Source organism: Diplotaxodon limnothrissa, linkage group LG4, assembly GCF_057381915.1.
Source record: "Diplotaxodon limnothrissa isolate DT_005_m linkage group LG4, D_limnothrissa_male_GT1.1, whole genome shotgun sequence".
NCBI classification, from domain to species: domain Eukaryota; kingdom Metazoa; phylum Chordata; class Actinopteri; order Cichliformes; family Cichlidae; genus Diplotaxodon; species Diplotaxodon limnothrissa.
In genome coordinates, this window is record NC_140599.1 from 15,700,581 (window position 1) to 15,726,494 (window position 25,914).

Below are 25,914 nucleotides of genomic sequence, written 5' to 3' on the forward strand. Positions count from 1 at the left end.
GCAGCCAGGCCACCGTCTGACCATCACCTGTCAGATCTCTTATTCTCTTAGCAGCTATTGGACAGGCTGGATCAGGCAGCCTGCAGGGAAAGGACTGGAGTGGATTGGTTCCAGATATACTGGAGGCTCTGCTTACAAAGACTCACTAAAGAACAAGTTCAGCATTGACTTAGACACTTCAAGCAAGACAGTGACTTTAAATGGACAGAATATGCAGCCTGAAGACACTGCTGTGTATTACTGTGCGAGAGATACACATTAACACAAACCATGAGCAGACCTGAACAAAAACCCCTCCGAGCCTGATCACTTATGAAGCTGCCAGAGGAGGAGCTCTAGGATCACAAATGATTGCTCAACATGGTTGAAGGAAAAAGGAAAATCTAAAAATGCTATGGTCCATATGTTCTTATCAACAAATCAAACTTTGTTCCTTTTATTCTACACGGATTTCGCTTTCATATATCATGTTTGAAAGTACTATGAAGTCAGGTTTTAGATCTTTGCACAGCAGATAAACTCCTCTAAATGAAACCAGCAACTTAAAACTTCTTTTGTTATTATCTCTAGTGACATTTCACTTTTGTAGGTGCATTTTTGAGAAATATTTAATTTAAAAGTTTTGTATTACATAGAATAAAGGTTACCCTTTAGAGTTAAATGATAAGAGACTGCTGAGCTTGTGGTGTATTGTTGATTTTGAGAGTGTTATTGGCATAAATACCTACCTTCTATGTATAACCATGAATTAACAGTTTTTTGTCATTTTAAGGAGGAGTTGATGCAAAACTGATACCTGTGATGTATTTATATATGGTGGATTGCACAGACTTCTAATGTTATGGTCTGTTGTGTGGCAAGATGATTGTGGACCCAGATCAGGACTCAGCAGACAGACTTGAACTCTAACACAGCTTTATTTGCTGGTTACAGGCAGATTGCACTAATGAGCTGTTACCATGTCTTTAGGTATTGATGGTCAAACATTGACTCAGTCTGGGCCAGTGATTAATCAACAAATCGGTCCTTAAGTTGACCAAAAACCCCAAAGACCTAAAACTTATCACTGATTTCAGCAGGAGGAAGTCCGACCTTCAGCCCATCTTCATCATTGGGAAGTGTGTGGAGAGGCTGACCAGCTTCAAATTCCTGGTTTCTGAGGATCCTCACGAGGATCAACCTAAATTTGAAGCTGCTGACCATCTTCTACCACTTCTCCACTGAGAGTGTGCTGACGTATTGCATCTCTGTGTTGTTGTCAAGCTCCACTATGGCACACAATAAGCCACTAAGAAGGGTCATTAACAATACCAGAACATCACTGGACACCTGAAGGACCTCTATAGCACTTGCTGTCTGTAAAGGGCACAGAGCATTTTGCAGACGTGAACACTCGTGATCTTATACATGATATATTTGTAATTATGATCATAAATTAAAGAAATTCAGCAAACAATAAACTTAAATAATCTTGTATGAAAAAACGAAAAGACAAATACAAATCGCTACCATATTTTCTGGGACTGTCATGTTATTAAAACTTATTGGAAGGGAATACATGCAGCAACACAAGAGACATTTGGAAGATATTTACCTTTGGAAAGTAAAACTCTATTTTTTGGACTTATGGCAGAAGGATGGACAAAGAACGATAAATACTTGTTTAATATTTTACTGGCAGCAGGCAAAAAAGCCATCACAAAAAAATGGCTTTCTTCAGAGAGCCCAACTATGAACATGTGGATGAACATCACAATGGACATTTACAGAATGGAGAAAATGACAGCAGATGTGAAATACAAGAGGGACCTGTTTGTATCACGATGGAAGAAATGGATGGACTACATTAAAAAAACGCAGGCCAGTTTTTGCTTTTGCTTTAGATTTTGACTTTGTTAACTACTAGAAGACTAGAGGAAATATTAGGGACATTAATGGAAACAAAAACAAACTCCCTATATTTATTTATTTATTTTTCTTTCCTTTTTCTTTTTCCTTATGTATTTTTTATTTGTTTTGTTTGTTGTTTCCTGTTTCGCTTCTTTTTCTTTTCTTCTTCTTCTTTCATTCTTGTGGATGTTTTGGTTGTTTGAATGTAGAGAAAAGAAAGGAAAAAAGATGTATGTACTGATGGATGGCTGAAGTTGATGGTATTGTGTGGTGATTCTAGAATGTCAATAAAAAACAAACCAAAAAAAACAAACCAAAAAACGGAAAGACAGCACACTTAACAAAACTGAAGTAAATTAAACTTCAGTTGCATGTTTAAAGTCATATCACTGGCTTGTGACGAAGCACTTTGTGACAGTAGTGAATCAAAGACATAAATCATATGGCTAATATTCAATTTGCATTTATTCACTATCATAATAAGAGCATTATGGGGCAGGAGTTGAAGATCTAAAAGAAACAGTAACAGTGCTGGAGGAATATACTTAGAAATACTTACTATGAGGAGGAGCCAATGCAAAACCTAAATGTAATCCAGCACTTCTTATGTGACTGGAGAGAGGACGACAGACACTTCAACATGATGGGCTGTAACATGAGACTGTTGCTTTTAACTGTTTGGTGCACAGGTGAGAAAATATCCTCTGTCTTTTAAAATTTGCCAGCTTGCAGAAAATCACAATTTTCTTATTTTTCTACCAGGTGCTTGTGCCCAGACTTTAACAGAATCTGAACCAGCCATTAAAAGGCCTGGACAATCACACACATTGACCTGTACAGCCTCTGGATTAACACTGAGCAGCAACTATATGGCATGGATCAGACAGCCTCTTGGAAAAGGACTGGAGTGGATTGCCTGGCACGATAGCGGCAGTGGTAGCAGGAGATTCTACTCCCAGTCAGTCCAAGGTCGCTTCACCATCTCCAGAGACGACAGCAGACAGCTGTTGTTGCTGCAGATGAACAACCTGAAGACTGAAGATTCTGCTGTTTATTATTGCGCTCGAGAGCCACAGTGATTAAAGCTGTTTTAGTTCCTGTACAAAATCCTCTAGCTTTCCACAGTTCATTTTTACTTATTAATATAGATAAATGTGTCTTGTGTAGTTGCATAATGTAGTATACAAGTACACACACACACACACACACACACACACACACACACACACACACACACACACACACACACACACACACACCATAAACATTCAAACCACCTCCAAACTTGTGTGAAATGTAAAATGATTACTTATCCTGTGTCCCTTACAATACACTCACATTGATAAGATTTGGCACACTGTTACTTTACCTGCAGCTGTTTGTGGCTTGACCAAATCATGTATGTTATTTAGCCTGAAAATAGCATATATAAATTAATTTATACATAAATTAATATTATAACTTATTCATACCAACTTGGTTCCTGTGTTTATCAGTTTTCCCAATAGGTTTGTTGCCTTATAAATACAGACACTGAAGTGCATTAGCACAATACGGCTGTCTGTGCACTAAATAACATAAGTATTAAAGGCATAAAGTGCCTTGATTGAGCTTTACCTTTGGACATGATAATTAATCTACTAAAATATTACAGTTTTTATTGCAAATTCTGTGTTACAGGGCAAATTTAAATAATGCAAAAAGCTGTTCCTGATATCACAGGATAAATAATTAAATGCTGCAGCACATTCTTCATGCATATGTTTCAGTCAAGTAAACAGCAAACATGATTTCAAAAAATCAGCAGTACAGTGATCCTTTCCATAAAAAAGCAATTAGACTTTATTTTTTCTGTATTTTCATGAGGTAATATGGTTAAACAAATTTTAGGCAAATGTGATCTTGTAGCAAGTTTGGCAGATAGTATAGTGACTGCGCTACTTGCTCTAGTTTACAAGCACGTGTTTTGTTCTATGCAAACATCACTCAGCTTCCTCGCTACTCAGTCATAAAAACTGCACACATTTTTAGGTGGAGATACCAGAACATCAGTCTCAATTAAACCATGTTTTCTGTAGCTCTGTTGCTGCTGTTGGCAGGTGGATCATGTGAGTCTCCTATATTTGCCATATTCATCAGATTATCTGTAACAACACAATTTAATCACATGTTAAAAATAACCTTTTCCTTCTTGCAGGTGTACAGTGTGAGCAGTTGACACAGAAAGCCTCTGAGACTGTACAGCCAGGTCAACGTCTGACCATCACCTGTCAGGTTTCCTATTCTGTGACCGGTCGCTGGACAGCTTGGATCAGACAGCCTGCAGGAAAAGGACTGGAGTGGATTGGAAGCAGAGTTGGTGCAACTTTAGCTTATAAAGATTCACTAAAAAACAAGTTCAGTATCAGCTTAGACTCTTCCAGCAACACCGTGACTCTGACTGGACAGAATATGCAGCCAGAAGACACTGCAGTGTATTACTGTGCCAGAGACCCACAATAACACAAAACATCACTAGAGCTGAACAAAAACTGCACTCTGCCTGAACATCAGTAAAAGCACCACAGGAGGTGCTCTAAGACCACTAATGATTTTAAAGAGCATCCTCACTCTAACAAGATTTACCGTATATGAACTGATTGCTTCATAGTTGTCTCTTCATGTAATGAAAAAAGAAACAACAACAACAATACTACTACTACCACCAATTATACAGTTAATTACAATTATACCATTTTTTTCAGAAGGGTGGAGGGTCATTAACTAAAAAAGTATGCAAATGGAAGCTCAACTGATGTGTATTCTCAACATAACATATTATTAGTATATATAAAAGTCATTTTTTCACAGTACAATTGAACACGGAAAACAACAACAAAATATTGTTGTATAAAAATAAAATCTGTGTGAATGTGCTTTTGGTTTGGCCCATTTTGTGAATGCACTGAATACAATAATTTTTTTATCAGTAAACCAGCATAATGATCCACGTTCCTGTTTGTCTTTTCCATATTTGGAAATAAGCAAGAAGATTTCTTCACTCAATGAGAGATGTAGTTGTTCATCTTCTGAAGAAGTATTTTCAAGCCTTCAGGCAAGCTTGAGGCCTAAACTGTGCACTTGACTTGTAGTTAGTCTCCATAGTGTTCTTTCTATGCTATCAACAACATGAAGAGTGCATGATAGAGGATGATGATAATGAGATAATACAATAGAACCAATATCATAGCAAAAAAAATAAGCATGTGTCATTGGGGTCAGGAGCAGAAAGAACAGTAAATAAAAGATAAAGAAAGCAATAAATAAATAAATACAATTCTATTCATATCCTGAATGCTGTATCATAGATTGCAGAGAGAATTGCTGCTTGTAGCTTTTGTTGGGCAGATGATGATTTTCCCTGATCTTTAGTTAACATGCCCTTATTTTCTTTGGAGAACAATTCATTTGATTTATTTTTTTTTCTTTTCTTATTAATGTCTTTACAGGTGTTGATGGTCAGACTCTGACAGACTCTGAACTGGTGGTTAAAAGGCCCAGTGAGTCTCATACAAAAGTGTGTTGTAATTTTGCAAGACGAGTGAATGTGCACTCAGTTTGAATACTGGAGACACTGATAGCAGAAATTGTAAAAAAGAGATAACATTTATAAACATTAACATTATGTCTATTATTTGTTTTTACTGAACAGAAACTTGGTCTCAAGCCTCAGGAAGTGGCAAATCAAAATGGTTCACTTAATCAAACAGATCACATATTTATTTCTTTATTTGTTACTGAAGTGATGTCCAAAACTGTCACTCAATTTAAAGTTTATGCAAACATTTACTTACATGTAGCATCCACTCCAGTTTCTCCAGTTAATATGTGGCGCTCAGTTAAAGTGAGTTCACATGAGTCTAGTTACCTAATGTGAGGAGGAGTCAATGCAAAACTTACATACCTTACACATGTACTTATGTGACTGCAGGGAGCATAACAGAGAGCAGAAGTCACAAAGTTTAACACAATGGACTGCAGGACGGGGCTGCTGCTATTAGCTATCTGCTGGACAGGTGAAGATCTACAAGATTTACTCATCAATAAAATTCTGATAAACATAAAGGAACTGATTATTATTCAATTCTGTTTTTACAGGTATTGATGGTCAGACTCTGACACAGTCTGAACCCGTTGTTAAAAAACCTGGAGAGTCTCACAGGCTCACCTGTACCACCTCTGGACTCTCATTTAGTAGCTGGTGGATGGCCTGGATCAGACAGGCTCCTGGGAAAGGACTGGAGTGGATTGCAACTGAGGCTAATGGAGGCACCAACTACTACTCTCAGTCAGTACGAGGCAGGTTTACTGCCTCCAGAGACAACAGCAGAGAACAGCTGTTTTTGCAGATGAACAACTTGAAGACTGAAGATTCTGCTGTGTATTATTGTGCTCGAGACTCACAGTGACTGGAACTAGTTGAACAGCTGAACAAAATCCTCCAGTGATCCTCAGACATTTTTCACTCATATGTGCTTGTGCATGTGATTTTGTTTTGTGTTTTTTTTTTTACTTACAAATCCATTTTCATTTTTTCTTTGTTCATAAGACTTTGACAGGCTGATTAAAAGATCCAGATAATCTCACAAACTGTCTACTGACTTCAAGCTTACACAAAGTACTTAAGTGTGAGCTACTGAGTTTCTGCTGATTGTGTTTAATCCATGGCCCTTCAATTAAGATGTACAACAGCAAAGGAATTACCAAAGAGGTCTCTTCTATTTATTTCTTGTCAGCAGCTGTTTATCTCATATGATGCTAAATTGAATATTACACTGGATATCACATAATACATAACATACAAAGATATATTTATTGAATAAATTATTCTACAAATTTGTTAGAAATCCTGCCATAAGCCTGGGGTTCTGGTGAACCTCCCATAATGCATCAATAACTTCTCTTCCTCTCTTTTTGTATTACATGCTGCTTTTACAAGTTAATATTTTTTCCAGTATTTTTCCTTGTCTTTGTTCTTTTCTTTTTGATATTCTTTTTGCACTTAATTGAGTAGTGGAGCAGTGATGAAGTCTGCTGCACCCCAACATGAGACATATGGTTACCTGGTCACACACCATGGTAAATTTGCACCCTAATATTTCAAATTAATATGCAAACCAAGTGACTTCCTGTGACACAGATATAAAGGAGTCACTTAAAGTGAAACAGTGATCAGAAGGTCATACAGTCAGCTTCAATCAAAAAACATGTTTCCCCATTGCTGTTGGCAGCTGGATGCCGCAAGTCACTGTAAATTCATAACCTGTAAATGTGCAGCTTTTCTTTTAAAATAAAATTCAATCATTTGTACTGCTTTATATCCACCTTTTTACAGATGTAACATGTGCAGAGTTGACACAGCCAGCCTCTGAGACTCTGCAGCCAGGCCACAGTAACATAAACCATCAACGAACCTGGACAAAAACGCCTCACAGTCTGTTTTAATAAAAAGCTTCCAGAACTGGAGCTCTCAGACCACTATCCTGTTCACTTCCACTTTCAGCTGACAAGTTGGCTTTTAGCATATGTATTTAGTATAGGTATTGTTGTATTGTAAGTTTTATTATTAGAAAAATTAGAATTTTCAATTTTTCCCTGATTTTTACTTTAAAAGAGTGGTATTCAGTTTTAGGTACTGAGGTTCTCAGTCTGAATCAGTGGTTAAAATGTCTGGAGACTCCCACAGACTGACCTGTACATACTCAGGGTTTAGTGGTGATATTAGTGCTGCTTGGATCAGACAGCCTGCCTGAATAGTCTTGCTAGACATGTACTGCAGTCATGAACTGGCTGTGTGGAGGCAGATGAGGACCCAAACGCAAAACTCACGGAGACAAAAAGCTGAACTCAAAATCATTGCTTTATTGCAGGCTTCACAAAGAAACAGAACTAAACTGGGAATGCTAACTGAGGACCGAGGGAACACAGAAAGACACACAGGTTCGGGAGGAGACATTGACGACGCGACACCGAACTGAACTGAGGGAGACATGCACATAAATACACAGAGGGTTAACGAGGGAAGTGGGAGCACACGGGGAACACAGCTGACAAGGATAATCATAACGAGACACGGCAGGAGTAACACAACACTGACGGGAGACTGTCAAAGTAAAACAGGAAGTACACAGAGTTGCAGACAGGAGGAGAGAGAGAGACAGGAGAGCACAGGAATAGCGGGCTGGGGAAACATGGAATAAAACACAAGGAGGGGAGACGAAGGCTCACAGATACAGAGGGGCACACAGGGGGTAAAAGTCACAAGGGGTAAATCAAATAAGGAACAACTTAACAGAGCAACCCAGGAACCGTGGCCAGAATAAAGAACAAAATACAAAAATACATGAAAACTAAGAATGCTGGGCCAACATGGCCCAGGATCATGACAACTGCAGTTGGTTGCAAGAGATACAGAAGCTTTGACGATGAATTTCAATATCAACATGTTCTCGCTGAACATAAACACTGAAAGCATGGACAGAGTGTTCATGTCTTTAGAACTGGACTCGATTTTTCATGTTTATCACAATCTCACAGTATCCTGTCAGGTCTCTTATTCTCTGAGTATTGTTCATTATGACATCTCCTGTCTTTGATTTTATTTACATTTTATTTTAAAAGAGAGAAGTGCGAATATTGAAAATAAAACTGGACAACTTTAGTTGCTCCTTAATTAATTTTTAATTTTCCAGTGCTTTTTGTTAATCCTGATTGTGGATTAGAAATATCATCATAACTGCTGTTAACTATTTGCTTGGGAGTTGACAGCATTAATAATTCTTGATATTAAAGTTTAATTTAGTGTGATTTGATGCTCTTGACATGTTTTTATGGTCTCTGACAAAATCTGAATCAGTGGTAAAAAGACCTGGAAAATATCTAGAATGAACCTGTACATGCTCCAGATTCACATTCAGCAGCTATAATATGAACTGATACACATTGGCACTGCTGAAAGTCCCAGTTCATCCAGGGTAGGTCCATCATCTCCAGAGATGACTCCAACAGTTTGTCTGCTGGAGTAAAATCTATTTTTTTGTAATATTAAGCTTGATAAATGAAACAGATGTTAAGTGGCATTTAGCAGAAACCTCACTATCCTTTTATAAATATTTACATATGACAGTAAACAATCCTCCTTCAAGAAATTTAGTTCAAAAACTCAGCCGATCAAAATGATATTCGCATTAATCACCTGCAGTTCAATCTCTTTGACAATCTCTTTGGAGACAGACTAATAGAAAGATTTATGCGCATGCTGAACAGAATTAATTTTTATTTACTTTGCTCATACTTTACAGTAAAATGAACAATAATCATAAACACAGAAACTCTGATGCTTAAACAAATGTTTCAACACAATGTACTTTTCTAAATGAGTATCAAGAAGGATTTTATGATCAAAGAAAAAAGAAAAGAAAAAAATGTAGAACTATAAGGATAGGACTGTCTTACCTGAACACAATTAGTTAACAAATAAATACATTTCAAATAATAATGTAATAAAATGATCAGTACTACAAGCTACAGTGTGGGAGGAGCTGATGCAAAACTGTTCTAGTTTATCTTTACATAAGTGTTAGAGAGTTTAAGACAGAGTGTAAATCATTGATGTACCCACTGTAGACTGCAGAGATAAATGGCTTTCATCATGTTCAGACTTCATATGTGGTTCACTTTTCTCATTCTTTTAATGAACTGGGCTGGTAAGCATTATACGTTTACTTTTACTAATGAAAACACATAAAATGTCTGCATCATTGTATCTAATGAGCTATTTGCTTGTAGGTACTGAAGGTCAAACACTGACTGAGTCTGAATCAGTGGTTAAAAGGCCTGGAGACTCCCACAGACTGACCTGTACATACTCAGGGTTCAGCAGCGATTACTGGAACGCTTGGATCAGACAAGCTGCTGGAAAAGGACTGGAATGGGTTGCTACTATCAGTGGTGACAGTAGCAGCATCTACTACTCTCAGTCAGTCAGAGGCCGGTTCACCATCTCCAGAGACAACAGCAGAAAGCAGGTGTATCTGCAGATGAACAGCTTGACGACTGAGGATTCTGCCGTTTATTATTGTGCTCGAGAGTCACAGTGACACAAAAGGAAGTAACGCTGTACAAAAACCCATGAAAGTCAAACACTGCTTTCAACTTTCAACATTACTTGTCCAGAGACTCACATAAAAGAAGCATCAGTAGAGTTGAAAAAGAACCCCTCAGTGCCTGAATAGGAAAAAAATCTAAATCATACAGTATGAGTTGCACATAAAGGATTTAATTTAGTCACATCCAATGATTTTTCCCCTTCACCCTTTTCGGAGGGTGAATGCTAATCTTAATGATGCTTTATACTGTGTGAACTGATGGTTTTCTTTCACAAATCCTTACAGCACTTTGGGGGCACAGTGTGTGTGTGTACCAGCGCTCATTCCACTCTTTGCTGGACTGATAAGCGCTATTGTTCTTCCTTACTTCCAATCACCTCAAAGGAGGTATGCTCACATGTTCTCAAGAGGACTCAATTGAATTTGTTAAAGTCTTAATAATTTGTAATGATAATAATAATACTGGATTGCATTAATATAGCGCTTTTTGAGACCCTCAAACTGCTTTACAATTCCACTATTCATTCACTCTCACATTCACACAATGGTGGAGGCAAGTTACAGTTGTTTCATTTTCTTTCTTTTTTTTTTTTTTGCCTGTCCCGTTTGGATCTTTGGCCATCAGAATTATTGTCTGAAGGCCAAGAAAGATGCCTAGCGGATTTACTTTACCAAGTGGATCATCATGGCCTTGCCATATTGGTTCAATTGATTGACCTTTATTATTATTATGTATTTATTTTATTTTATTTTCGATTGTTACAGACGGGGCAGACATGACTGGGGGATAGGAAAGGAAGAAAGAAACAATGAAAGAAAGAGAGGGAGAGAAAGAAAAAAGAGGGGAGAAGAGATAGTGAGAAAGGGGGGAAGAAAAAAAATCACCTGGATTACCTGTCAAGAGAAGAAAAAATAGAAGAGAAAACAAACAAAAAAGAGCAACATAATAAACACAAAACTGTCACAATAAACTAGCTAACAGTAGATAACAGTAGATACTAAATATTAAATGTTATTGTGCAGCACGCAAGATCGACAGCGCACAATGTGCTTTGAGGTAGCAGCCAAGAAAAGTGTAGTTTGTGTCTGTGAACACCTGTGTGTACACCTGTGTACCCAAGAACCCAAGGAGGACCATTAACCATGCCGCCCTCCTGGGAAGAGCTGAGGACAGCCCCAGACGAGGGGTGTTAGGTTTGTAGCATAAACCTATTCTCTGGAACGTTCAAGACAATTCTACTACACATCAAAGCAAGACACAAGTCGGCAAAGTTTTTTGTATTGCTCGTGCACGAGGGAGAGACCTGTGACAAGCGTCGTTCCTTCGCTTGACCCCAGTTGCTCTCGTCTGCTCCCTCGTAACACTGCTCTTTATTGCGATTATGCATAGGTTCATTAACCTATGATGTCTTACGTGGACGTACATGTGAACAAAGAATACCAGTCTGTGCATAGTGTAGGTGTGTGTGTGTGTGTGTGTGTGTGTGTGTGTGTGTGTGTGTGTCAAGATGTGACCCTGTGAATGACTCCCCCAAAGCTGGAGCCAGGAGTCCAGCGGTCCACCTAAACAACAGGCACTTATAGTTAAACAGATACAGAGTAGGTGTCCTCCCATAGCATAAATCAGTAAGAGAAGGTACGACCTCTCTCAAAACCTTAAGATGTGTGTGTATGCCAGAGTGCTCTGGGAGGCACACAGAGTCTTTGCAGACTGCTAAGGATCAGACCTCTATCATTATGCAATCGATTATAAAACTCTAAGCATATATGAGTACATATTTCTAAGCATAAATGACAATTCACAATATAAACCTAACAAGGGGTCACCCAGGAGCCACGGTGCAGAGGCCAAAGGGGGCTGCTGTGACTTGCCCGCGGGCTCTGCTGGCAGCCAGCTGTGCCAGAGAGGACCGAGCCCCAGGCCCAGAGGCCAGAGGCCTGAGGGCCCCCCACCCCCCGGAAGGGGCCCAACCGGGTCACAGGCTCCAGGCCCTGCCAAGCGGCCACCAGGAGTGAGCCGGTACATACATGAGCGCCCAGCCCCAGACACCAAGAACCATCAACGCACCGATGTCTGAGGGCATCAGCCTGGGTGCGATATCACTGCAAAGTTTGAAATAGACACGCACTTGCAAGTGCTGCAGTAGAAATAAAGAATGACAGGGACTGGGTCCATACATATAATGCACACAAATATAAACCTTGTACTACTTCTTTTAAATAGTTTGGAGTTTGAGATCTTTCCTAAAAACACAGATGGATAGAGCATAGGTCCTGTGATATGAAAAAGTCTCTTGATGTATTGTAAGTTTTAACATTTGAAAATTTCTGTATTATAAAGTAAAAAGAGACTATAATAAGGTCACTGAAAAAATGATACTTCTCTATTTTTTCACCTTAACGTGGTCTTTGCGTGTCTTAGTGACCATAAAAGCTAGACCAGCAGAAGCTTAGCCTTCAGGTGGGACACCCAAGTTGGTCAGGTCTTAAGGTAGAGGCCTGACAAAGTGCAAACCAATTACATGACAAAAACTGTTACCCAGAGTAGGACTGCCATAATTAGTCGACTAGTCATGATTACGTCGTCTATCAAAATCGTCAACGACTAATTTAATAGTTGGCGCGTTGTTTGAAGCTTTGTAAGATCCTGAAAGACGCAGGAATAAGTAGCAAGTAAATCATTAAAGCGAGTAAATCGGTTTGACTGAGATTAAAGTTTCACACAGCTGAAAAAATGTCAAACAGAAAACTGATTAAACAGAAGCGTGAGATGGTAAAGAATTTACTCCAGTGTCCTGTTACATTTTAGATAGCAAGGAGCAGACGACTGAGTTTATTAAACTCCAACGAGACAATCTGCAAATTTCATTAAAAGTTTAATAAACTACCATCTTGTCTTTATTTCTAGTTAGCACATACCTTTTTAGTTAGCACATACTTCAAGCTGTAAGCTAATGATAGTTATATAAAAGCAGATACATGCTGGTGCAATAAGATGTTCGTTTTACGTCCAATGGATGCATGATCTGATTAGTCGACTAATCGCAAAAATAATCGGCGACTAGTCGACTATCAAAATAATCGTTTGTGGAACTCTGAATCCAGAGCACCCCACACAGCCCCCACACCTTTCTCGCCTGCATTGCCACCTTGTGCCCCCTTTACATTTCTGTCTGCCCCCTCATATATGCCTGTCTAGAACTGGCCCGGAGTACAAGGACAGTTTACCATCTCCAGAGACAACAGCAGATAGGAGGTGTATTTGCAGATGAACAGTCTGAGGACTGAGGATTCTGCTGTTTATTCAGGTGAAGGCAGTTTTCCATCTCCAGAAAAACAACAGACATGTGCAGATGAACAGTGTAAAGAATGACTGACTGAAGCTGTTTGTACAAAATCTTAGAGTCATCCTCTCTATATGACAGACATTTATCAAGTGCTATCTTTAATTTTACTTTTAAAGTAATTTTAATATATAAAACAATGTCAATTTTAAGAATGTTTTAGTATATCTGACATGTTAATGTCATAATATTCTACACTTTTCATTACAAATGTATTGTTCCATTAATTATTATTTATTTTGAAGTAACTAAAACAGAGCCATCTTTCATCTTTTATGGAATACAGTATTCAAATATCCATCTCCATGTTTTAATTGTACCAGAATGTGAAGAATTCTAAATTTAGTATTTGCTAAATCAATTTGTTTGTCACGTTTTTATTTATTTTTTGTTCATAACATGTTAAAAACAGTACAATTAGAATAATATTGGTGATAAAATTATAACCAGTGATATCACAATACTCAGTGACATTTGGTTGTGAACAGTTTTTGATTTCAGTTTTTGATTTCTGCAGATTTCTGCAGATTTTTGCACATTTTAAATGTGAATTTAAAATGTGCAAAATGATAACTGTTTAAAAACCACTCATAATAAGTACTTTTGGGTAAAATGATCTACCACTGGTTTATCCCAGCAAGCCAGAGCATTAGTAAGCAATTATAAGGTTTTAAGATTTTTGAAATAATACCAAAACATGTAAAATTTATATTATTTAATATTCTTTTTAATTACTAGATGGTCTACAAAAAGAAGAAAAAAAGCACTTTAATGTATCAATCCACTGATCCTTAATACAAAATCCTTAATACTATATTGTTTTCAGATATATTAAAGGCAATGAAACAATCAGTTGTTTCACTACTGTTATACTGAATTGTGAAATAAAAATGTACCTATGTAGGTCTAAGTAGGTGCATAACAGACGTAACACGCACACTCTTTGATTGGCTCCAGTTAGACCAGCTATGATGTGTATGATCCTATGCAAACTCATAGGTTTTCTCTCTTACTGGGTTATAAAAACTTTACATCAGATTGTGAAGCAGAGTTCACAACACAACAGACACCAAACAATATGTTGTCTGTAGCTCTGCTAGTGTTCTTAGCTGCTGGATGTGAGTCTCTGTAGATTTGTTATATCCAGCATTTCTTCCTTGTGTTATAATTTACAACAACACGTCTTTTTTCAACAGGTGTCAAGTGTGAACAGCTGACACAACCAGACTCTTTGAGTGTGCTTTTAGGTCACCCTCTGACCATCACCTGTAAGGTGTCTTATTCCGTGCACAGCTATTGGACTCACTGGAATAGACAGGCTCCAGGAAAAGGACTAGAGTGGATTGGAAGAGCAGCTTTTGGAAGCACACCTCACTACAGTCCTTTACTCAGAAACAAGTTCAGCATTTCCACCGACTCCTCCAGGAACACAGTGATTCTAACTGGACAGAATGTGCAAATTGAAGAGAGTGCTGTGTATTACTGTGCCAGAGACTCACAGTGACACAAAACACTAGTGGACTTGAACAAAAACCATTCAGTGTCTAAACAGCTCTAACATTAACAAACCACAGGAGGAGCTCTTGGACCACTGATGCTTTCAAGTTGTCATCAGTGTTAAAGGAAGTAACTGTATATATGGCAGTGATGCACTACTCACAATATTAAAAAACATGCTTCAGTTAAGATGAGCATAGTACGTGATTTGACTGAAGACTTCAACAATCTTGAGACAAATATGTTTTAATGCACTTCTATGTAGAAACAACTACAATCATTCATTAATCCAGACATGACTGGAACATCTGTGTGGCTGGTTGATTTGTGTTCTCTTTACGGTAGCAACTACTTGTTGATAATCTAATTTAAAATAGGGGATCAGAAGAAAAAAAGGATGAACACTATATCCTTTCTGTGGGGAGGAGTTAATGCAAAACTTGGATGGTTTTAAAGAATACTCTTGTGACTGAAGTGTGAATGACAGGAGTGAACTCACAGTTTAACATAATGGACATATCGGCCAGACTGCTGATTATCTTACTGTTCTGGGGAGGTATAGTTTCAGTCATTTTGAGCTGAATTTCTTTTAATGATTTTCCAACTCACAGCAGGTGACAATGTTCTTGTTTGTTTTGACAGGTGTTGATGGTCAGACTCTGACAGAATCTGAACCAGTCATTACAAGGCCTGGAGAGTCCCACAGACTGACCTGCACAGCCTCTGGATTCACATTTAGCAGCTATGATATGCACTGGGTCAGACAGACTCCTGGGAAAGTACTGGAATGGGTTGCCGAAGTTAGTGCTGGTAGTAGCAAATACTACTCTCAGTTAGTCCTAGGCCGGTTTACCATCTCCAGAGACAACAGCAGACAGCAGGTGTATCTGCAGATGAACAGCCTGAAGACTGAAGACTCTGCTGTTTATTATTGTGCTCGAGACTCACAGTGACACAAGAGGAAGAAACACTGTACAAAAACTCAGAAAACCAAAAATGAATAAATAAAAAAAGCTAAATTTTATTCTTCAATTCACATTTACAAACTGAAGTTCCTTGAACAGTACAAAATCCAATAGTCTTTATCCTGTTTACATGTATCTGATAATCAATGTTTGGTATAGTAGAGAAAATTATGTATTTTAGTTTTTCTCATTTTCAGAACTTTTGTAAATATTAATACACGATAATTTCTTCATCCCAACTTTTAGTTAGTGTAAAAATGAGATATTCAAGAAGATTCAACATTGTAGACTGTTGTTGCGTGAGTTATCTACTGAGGGATGTATTTGTGTTACATCGTCTCCTTTTATAACCTGTAGAGTGACAAATTTCCAAAGACAAGAAGCGAGAGCAGCTAAATTGGGTCTTAATGGTAGTGCAAACAGAGGAATGGTTAGGACCACAGCGATCCACTGTGTAACTCAAAAAACTTTCAGACCGTGGTTTAAAACTCACACATGATTCAGAAAAATAAACTGCATGTGGCATAAACGCTAATCACACTTGGCAATCTTTCTTCTGTAAAAAACTTCACATCAGATTTACAGAAGAATTTATCAGAGCAGATATTAGATCAGATGTTGACAGTGGCTGCTAGAATAACACTGAGAAAAGAGCAACAGTGAATAATTCATATGCTTTACACAGCTGCTTAAAATATAGTAGACAAAAAAAAAAGCATTAAAAGTTGTTATTATTAGATAAATACAGGCCAACCCACATCCACAGCGCTGGGATCAGCAGCCCATGTGATACCAAAAATGCAAAATGTTAGCTTTTAAAAGTGGTTGCATTTTAGTCTATTATTACAAGATTTGAGAACTAAAATCTTTGGCAAATTGATAAGAAAATATGGATGTGGTACACATGCAAACTGATATGAGAAATTTAAATGTGCACTTTGTTTCTCTTACTGGCATAACCACACCTCACACCTGCTGTTTGTGATGCTCCGTTGCTCTTTGCATTCTTTCACTTCTGTGTTTTGGTACTTTTTTGAGACCTGGTTGTTACTCAATGCTTCCGCTTGCTGCTTGCCCTGATCACTCTGCCTTATCATGCATAACAACTGTGCAACAGACTTCCTGCCCTATTTTCGCCTTGCTGAACAACACTAAACAATGTAAAAGTACAACTCTAACATAACTTAATGACAACTGAAATTGAAGAGTTCTGCATTTACCAGAATCTGAAGGTATGTATAACTTAGATAAGATTAATGTTTTTCCTTGTTGTGTTCACACATGATATTTAGAATGAGTTATGTAAATCAAACTAATCTCTTCTTTATTTCAGTGCCATGGATTGTGTCGCCAAACATCACATTGTACCCAGTTTCGGACTGGGAATTTGGAATCTCACCAGTAAGGCTCATCTGCTAAATGGCTTTTTTTCCAGACGAACTGGCTTTGGAGTGGTTTTAGGACAAATCACCACTGAGTCAAAACAAGAAGCCAAGCAGAACGAAGCTACAAAGTGAAGGGACAGAGCAGAAAACCTTCAGCCTGAGCAGCAAACTCTCAGTGTGGGGACAAGGATCAACTTTTACCTGCAAAGCTAATCACAATTATACTGAATATAAGAAGACAATAAGCATTTGTCACAGTGAGTATGTACAGCTACTGTCTCAAAGCACATATTCAACATGCACATTTGCAGGAATATCTTGAACAAATTAAGAACAGTCTTAAGATAAAGTTTATTAATTAGCATGTTTTTCTTTAATTCCACAGAAATTCACCTGTCATTCATGTGGAGATTCCCAAGTTTAAGACTTAAGCGTCAGACTCTAATGTGCAAGGAACATGTCGGGTCCACACTCATTTTGATGCCATGATTTCCTGGCTGATTAATGGAGCGCCACGAATGAAAAAAATGTGCAGAGAGTAAAACACAACTGGAAGCAAGTAAAGCATTTAACATGCAGAGGAGAGCAAACTCTACCATCTATATTTTTGGTAAAAGCTACTCTTGCTTCCCTTTATGGTTTCTGTTAAATAGATTAATTCATGCCCTGATTTGTCTCACTTTAGTGGAGCTTCTTCTGGTCAAAAGTAAGGAGTCAAGATCACAGACACTCTTATGCTCTGGATGGGTCTTCAATGATCATATTAGATGGTTTAACGAGTCTCAGCAAAGATCAACAACCACTGATATCAGCATGAGTGTAGATGGACATGCTGGAGTGACCAGCCAACTTATAATTGATCACTCTGAGTGGGAAACAGGAAAGATCTTTTCTTGCACAGTATCTGACAGATCTCTGAATAAAAATATCACAAGAAATGTCAGTCTCTGTACAGGTAAAGTGAAAACACTATTATTGTGATACACATTAAGAATTGTTTTGTTTTGGGGTTTTTTTTTTAGTACCTCCATCATCCTCACAGCTAGTTGGGGTTCATGTTCAGGGACCATCATCACTGTAGCAGCCTGAGAACAAAGGACCCGTGACTGTTACCTGTCTTCTGGTTGCCCCTAGTCTTAAAGATTTCTCCATCACCTGGAAATCAGCTGGCAACAAAATTCCTGACTGTTATGTCCTAACTAATCCTGCAGTGAGTTACAACAATGGGACAGAGACTCAACAGAGCTTCCTTAATGTGTCAGCAGAAAATTGGGATGCAGATAAACAAGGGTTTTGTGAAGGAAAACATCCATGTTCCAATCAGGGCAATGAAGACCATATAAGCAAAACCAGAGGTAATGTTAGAAATGTAACAAATTGATTACAGCTCTTTCTAAACTTCATGTTCCTCTGGTTGTGACTATATTTTTATGGTTCTGTCCCTTTAGTGTTTTTCAAGACCTTTGTGTGCCAACAGTGAAGACAATGCAACCAACTGCCTCTGAAGTTTCAGTGTCTGACATCCTAACGCTTATTTGCCTAGTGTCTGGAGTTTTCCATGCAAACATCATAGTGCACTGGGAAGAAGATGGCCAGACTCTCCCATCCATGCATGACGTTAACAGTCCTCAATGGAAATACTCAGGGAGCAGCTCTTACTCTGTGAGCAGCAGACTAAACATATTCAAAACTGAAGACAAAAGGTCTACGTATTCCTGTGTTGTCACACATGAGTCATCTGAAGCACTTGTTGAAGCCACCATAACTGATGTGTTTGGTGAGCTGCTGTTTAGCATTTAACATTAATCTTTTATTTCCATTATATTAATTTTAACAAAACTGATTAAAATGATTAACTGATTACTGAAACTGTAATGCACATCTTTCCAGCCTCAGTGATCTACAGCCAACCATCTGCCTACTTGCTTCAGGGCTCTAATGAACTTGTGTGCCTGGTTTTTGGCTTCAGTTCTGTATCCATTAACATCACTGGGTTTCCAAATGGACACACAGAACTGCTGAACTACAACACTAGTGACTCCAAAGATGCCCAGATGGAAAGTTCAGTGTCCAGAGCCACCTTGACCTGTCCCAAGTAAAAGAAGTGTGATTTATTTGATGATATTGAGCATGCTGATATGAGCTGAGGAAAGCTGGAATGTGGTTTTCACCCTCATTGGTTTTTTCATCATCACCACCTTATATGGTATCATAGCTACATTGATTAAGATAAGCGCCTGTCATTTGATTGTTTAAAAGTAAGATTCCAGTCCAATTTTTAAATTATACTGTGCATTTTTACTATAATAATAATAATAATAATAATAATAATAATAATAATAATAATAATAAACACCATGTTTATCCTTCAGAAAATTGCTTCGTGCTCCAAGATATTGTAATTCTCAGATTTTCCACAAGAGTGAGACAAAGCTCCATGTGCAGAAGCAGCAATATAGTTTCCACCTCTAAGTAAAAAAAAACTACTAATGTTGTGATTTTAAGATGCCGATAAATGTGTTGGTATGCCAGTGGTGTTATGAAGAGGTGCAGTCATTTGAAAGCACAAAGACTGTTGTTGTAACTCTTCTTCTTTGCAAACATATGTAGTGTCCTTGTATATCTGTACACTCCCTGTCTTTGAATGAATTGCATTTGTGTACTTGAGGTTTAGAGGAATTCACAAGTGGCAGGGAGAGCACTAAACACACTAAAGCTTACTATTGGCAACCTCTGAAGTGATCTGTTGCACTTTCAGACTATCCCATATTTTCACGTTAACAAAAACACATTTATTAACATCGGAAATATCAGTATTTAATACACTACCAGGACACACCTTCTCATTTAATGCTTTTTCTTTATTTTCATGACTATTCACATTGTAGATTCTCACTGAAGGCATCATAACTATGAATGAACACATATGAATGACCTGACGTCCTGCCTCGTCCTTGCCGTAGCATTTGTGCTGTACCTCATCGATTGCTTTTTTGCTTCCCCCTGAGTTCCTGTGCTGCTCACTATTTCACCATGTACCAGGACACACTGATTGATGGTGAGTTAATGATACTTTTATCTGTCTATCATTTTATCTGTCTCACTTGTTTCTCTCTGTTTTCATCTCCTCAGCTGTTACAGGTCAGAGTATGGAGTCCATTCCTTCCAATCCTGTCGTAAAAAGGCCTGGAGAGACTCTCAGTTTCTCCTGTAAAGGATCTGGTTTCACAGTTAGTTGCTGTACTATGGATTGTATAAAACAACAACCAGGAAATGAACTGGAATGGATAGGAGAAGGCTTTTTATCTTCCAGCAGAAACAGATACATGAGCTGTTTGAGTGGACATATAGAATTACCGAAGACAACAGCAACAGTATGACATATCTGAGACTTCCATCCTAAAACCAGAAAACTCTGTTGTGTATTACTGTGTGAAAGACAAACAATGGTTTAAGTAATGACATAAGCTTTACAAAAACCTTCAGCCATACAGTTTCACAAGAACCTACAGGGGGCAACAGATGATCAAACTATGTTGTTCAACTCACTGTCACAATAACACCTGTGTTTATCCTCTATGAATGCTTTTAAAATATAAAAAAGACTTTTGATTATAATGAAAAATAATATGGAAAATATCATTCAAAAACACTGAAACACCATTTTTAAGAGGGATACAAAAATAGATAGACACATTGGCACATTCAAGAATCCTTGTATAATTTTCCAAATTATGCATTCACACAATATGTTTGTAGGAGCATCCTCTGTGAATCAGAGCTTCTTCCTGAGTTAATAATAGATGCATATTATATTAACACAATTTTAAGTGAGAGTCCTCTTGTGAGAGGGCTCTCAGAGTCCTTCTCAATATGCAAAGTGAACTTCCTGACAGTCTGCTATTAAGACGTGAAATCATGGCACCGGTTACAGAAGAAGATGAGACGTTCTAATCAGATCAACTTCAGTACCAACATGTTCTCTTTAGCTCTGCTGCTGCTGGCTGCTGGATCCTGTGAGTCTCACTGAGGAACTCACACTATGATAAAAATACAGTGACTGCTACACTGTTTCAATATTCCACATGTTTTCCTCCTCAGGTGTAAAGTGTGAACAGCTGACACAGCCAGCCTCTGTGAATGTGCATCCAGGGGATCGTCTGACCATAACCTGTCAGACCTCTTATTCTCTTAGCAGCGCTCGAACATTTTGGATCAGACAACCTGCAGGAAAAGAACTGGAGTGCATTGGTAGTGTACATGTTGGACACAGCACACGGTACAAAGACTCACTACAGAACAAGTTTAGTATCGACATAGACTCTTCCAACAGGACCGTGACTCTGATCGGACAGAATGTGCAGCCTGAAGACTCAGCTGTGTATTATTGTGCCAGAGAACCACCCACAGTAACACAAAGCATCATGAGACCTGAACAAAAACCCCTCAGTGACTGAACACACGAAGCCACAAGAGGGTGATCCCTCAGAGCAACAATGATTTCAGATCAGCACAATAAGAAGAAATAAGATGTCACTTAAAAATCAACAGGATGTAATTAAATGAGTCATAATAAGTTTAATATAATAACCATAAAAGTCTAAACGATCCTTCTGTTGGTCTATTCTCATTCTTAAAACACAGGCTTTTTACAGACTGATTACTCACACATGGTGTACCTTGCCTCTTGCTGGATGACCCCAAGTTAGTAAAGTAGTTGAAAATTTTAATGCATGGATAACAAAATAAACTAAACAACAAAAGCAAAACATTTTATTTTTTGTTTTGTAATCCCGTATTGTTAATTAAATCATTTAACTTCACTTCTGTCCCAGATAGCATTTTTTCCAACATAATAGAAGATAACACGAGACTGAACTCACTGTTATGCTTTATCAAAAATGTGTCTTTGTCTGCTTTATATGTGTGTGTGTGTGTGTGTGTGTGTGTACTACATCGCATCTTCAACCTTCTTTTTTAACCTTTTTTAAAGATGTATTTGAATAATATTTAAGCCTGACATTTTAGTCCCTCCCTAATAAAATTTAGATGGCTTACTTCTGTCCTCGTAGGGCCTGGCTGTCATCTTGTCTAATGGGAAGCACTTCCTTCACAACTTCACTTTCAAGATGATGCTCAGACTCTCTGCTCTGGTGACAGTGCTCTGTCTACCCTGTAAGTCATATAATTTTATAACTGACTCATTATTTATTTATTTATTTATTTATTTATTTATTTATTTATTTATTTTCTGTTAATTTATGAAGTGACTATTTTCTCCCAGTTTCACTCATCTCACTGGTTCTTTCCAGGTTTAAATGGTCAGGCTTTGGAGTCCATTCCCTCCACGTCAGTGTTGAAAAAGCCTCAGGAAGCCTTCAGTCTTTCCTGTAGAGGGTCTGGTTTTGACTTTGGCCAGTATGGAATGCACTGGATCAGACAACCAGCAGGAAAGACACTAGAATGGATGGGAGCAATCTGGTATGATGCAAGTAAAACCATTTATGCCAGCAGTGTGCAAGGACGTATAGAAATCACCAGAGACAACAGCAACAGCATGGTGCATCTGAGCCTTTCCAGCCTAAAGCCAGAGGACTCTGCTGTGTATTACTGTGCTAGAGAGCCACAGTAACACAACCCTTCACTAGAGCTGAACAAAAACCCCTCACTGAACAGTTCTAACATGAAACCACCAGAGGAGGAGCTCTCAGACCACTGATGATTTCAGATCAGCATAATAAGTCAATACATAACATTGAAACATAATCTCGAAACAAAGGTGATTATTAATTCCAGTTCTCATAAACATTATTTCTCACAGACGAAGGTTACTTTTCTTAATCCCTCTTCTTTTCTTCAACAACCAAAAACATATTCTGGTATACATAACCCTCAAAGTAAACCACATTGCTGTATGTTTCTTCGAAAGCATAAAAAATATGAAAGTGTTGCATAGTTTAGTAGTTACAAGTTCATGAGTCCATGTTTACAAACAAAGCAAAAGAATGCAATTTAATGCTTTTTTTGATTAAAAAAAAGCAAATGAAAAATATTTCAGTCAGCTATTTTAGAGGCCCAAGGACTTTGCAACCTGGTCTTCTATTGTGTGCCTTTCTATATTCTATATTCCTGCTGTTTGTATATATCTCTCATGTTTTTTTATTTATTTCTGCTATCTTACTATTTATATTTTATACCTGCATAGTTGGTGTGGAGCACAATTTTGTTGTGCATGTACAATGACAATAAAGGACTGTTATATTCTTTTTTGTAGCTCTTCGTTTTATACTGATTTGATATTCAGCATTTGACACCCAGCCTCTATTTCAGGCTTTAATTTATTTGTGCTTTTTATCCAATTTAATTTATTGCTTTACAGTACAACTGTACATCCCTCATGAGTTGTGGATAAAGATATAATTTTCCCTTTTTTGCAAGTTGCCATTCTTCTAAGGGATAAAACCTAGAGTTTTAAATCTAAAACACATTGAAGTGTGCAAAAAATTACTCATACTCTATATGCATTCAAGCAGTAAAGACTGAACAACACTGCAGAAAATAAAACACCTCAACCAATCACATAAATGTACAGGTTAAATTTGCCATGTGAAACACCCAAATTTAAATTTTAATGTTGATTCATGTGTTTTTTTTTTAATCTTTAAATCTTAAGTATGTAATGCATATGTAGCATATATATCCTTAAGACTTCACAAGTAATGCTAGCAATCAGTATGCTTACCATTTATTCCATTTCATGTGTATTATTCACAACAAAGCCAAATAAAAATGTAAATTAACTTTCTCTTTCATTACTACTCCTGTTGTTTTAATTTTAATGAACCCTAATGAAATACACATTTTGTCGTTACACTACACATATGATAAACCAGCTATATTAAACATCATTAAGTACTAAAAGCTACAATTAAACTAAAGAATAACTATCTTTTTGAACCCCTCCCTTTTCTGATATCATGATGCAAATCTTCATCCCGTGCTGGTCTTTTATATTGCATAGAGCACCAGAAATCACATCTCCACCAGGATGATGAATACACTCACTCCCCTGCTCATTGTTCTCTCTCTGCCCTGTAAGTTGTCTCGATTCTTATTTTTCTCATATCAAAAAAAACATCAAGTCATACTCATTTGTGGCCCCATTACAACTTTCCAGGTGTCTCACTTGTTCCTCTCTTCTTTCATCTCATCAGGTGTTACAGGTCAGAGCATGGAGTCCATTCCTTCCAGTCCAGTAGTGAAAAAGCCTGGAGACACTCTTAGTCTCTCCTGTAGAGGATCAGGCTTCAGTTTTGGTTGCTGTGTTATGATCTGGGTCAGAGAACCTGCAGGAAAACCACTGGAATTGATCGGGAGCGGCTTCTCAACTTCCAGCAGAAACAGTTATGCAAGCAGTTTGAGAGGACGTGTAGAAATCAGCAGAGATGACAGCAACAGCATGGTGTATTTGAGGTTGTCCAATTTGAGGCCAGAGGATTCTGCTATTTATTACTGTGCCAAAGAGAAACACAGTGGTTGATGCAGCTGAAGAGGCTTTACAAAAACATCCTGCCATCTATTTTTAGAAGAACCCAAAGGAAGCAGTTGTTCATCAAAAACAGGGACACCGGCTGATAAGACAGTTGTAAGAAATTTCTTTTTAAAAAAGATGATAATGATAATAATAAAACATTATTATTATTATTATTTTTAAACGTATGTTTATTTGTTTTTTCAACAGTATCAACACCAACATAAAATGAACGTATGGCAGTCATTAAAATAATAATAATAATAACAACACTAATAATAATAATAATAATAATAATAAGAATAATAGTAATAACAATAATTGAAGCGTTAATCCTAAAAGGTTCCAAATAAATGCATAGTTAAATAAATTAAATTAAACCATACAAATAAATACAATTTAAAAAAAAAAAAAATCATAATATAGGTTACATAGTATATTCCCAACAGCAAGTCAGACATTATTCATTATCTAGTTATCTTATTCACTCACCCCCCCCCCCCCCCCCCCCACATCCCCACTCCTCAGTAGATCCAAAAATATCTTCCAGATGTTGTAAAATTCAGAAGCCTTCTTTCTAACAATATAGGTCAGTTTCTCAAGAGCTAAACTCGATGTTAAGTTATTTAACCAGTGGTCAAAAGAGGGCCAACCAACATTCTTCCAGCATAAGGCGATATAGCGTTTGGCCTGTAGCAAACAAAGATCGACCATTTTTCTTTCCTCACAAGACAGAGTACAGTCATCTGGATACAAGCCTAAAATGCATAACTTAGGGTAAAGCGGTACAGGAGAAGTTGTGATCTGAGAGATATATTTTAACACAGAGCTCCAAAATTTTTGGATCTCTTCACATTTCCACAGGCAGTGATATAGTGTACCCTGATGCCTATTACACTTATAGCATAGATCAATTATATTAGGATCAAATTTATTTAATTGTACAGGGGATATGCATGTTCGCATTATCCAATTAAATTGTATCATTCTTTTTTTTTTTTTTTTTTTTTTTTAACATGTTCTTTATTTCTTTTTTTTTTTTTTCTTTTTTTTTTTTTTTTTTTGGCCTGTCCCGTTTAGCTCTTTTGCCATCAGAATTGTTGTCTAAAGGCAAAGAAAGATGCCCAACGGATTTACTTTTCCAAACTGACCATC

The 25,914-nt window shown here is 37.6% G+C and overlaps 1 pseudogene and 1 gene segment (V, D, J or C); both read left to right on the forward strand.

Annotated features, from left to right (window-relative positions):
* Positions 1-19,484, forward strand: part of LOC146633510 (uncharacterized) — an 82,440-nt pseudogene extending 62,956 nt beyond the window's left edge.
* Positions 19,485-22,357: 2,873 nt separating this feature from the next.
* Positions 22,358-22,860, forward strand: LOC146633512 (immunoglobulin heavy variable 3-33-like). The segment is given in 2 exon segments: positions 22,358-22,403; positions 22,541-22,860. Coding segments are annotated over 2 exon segments (366 nt in total).
* Positions 22,861-25,914: the final 3,054 nt, after the last annotated feature.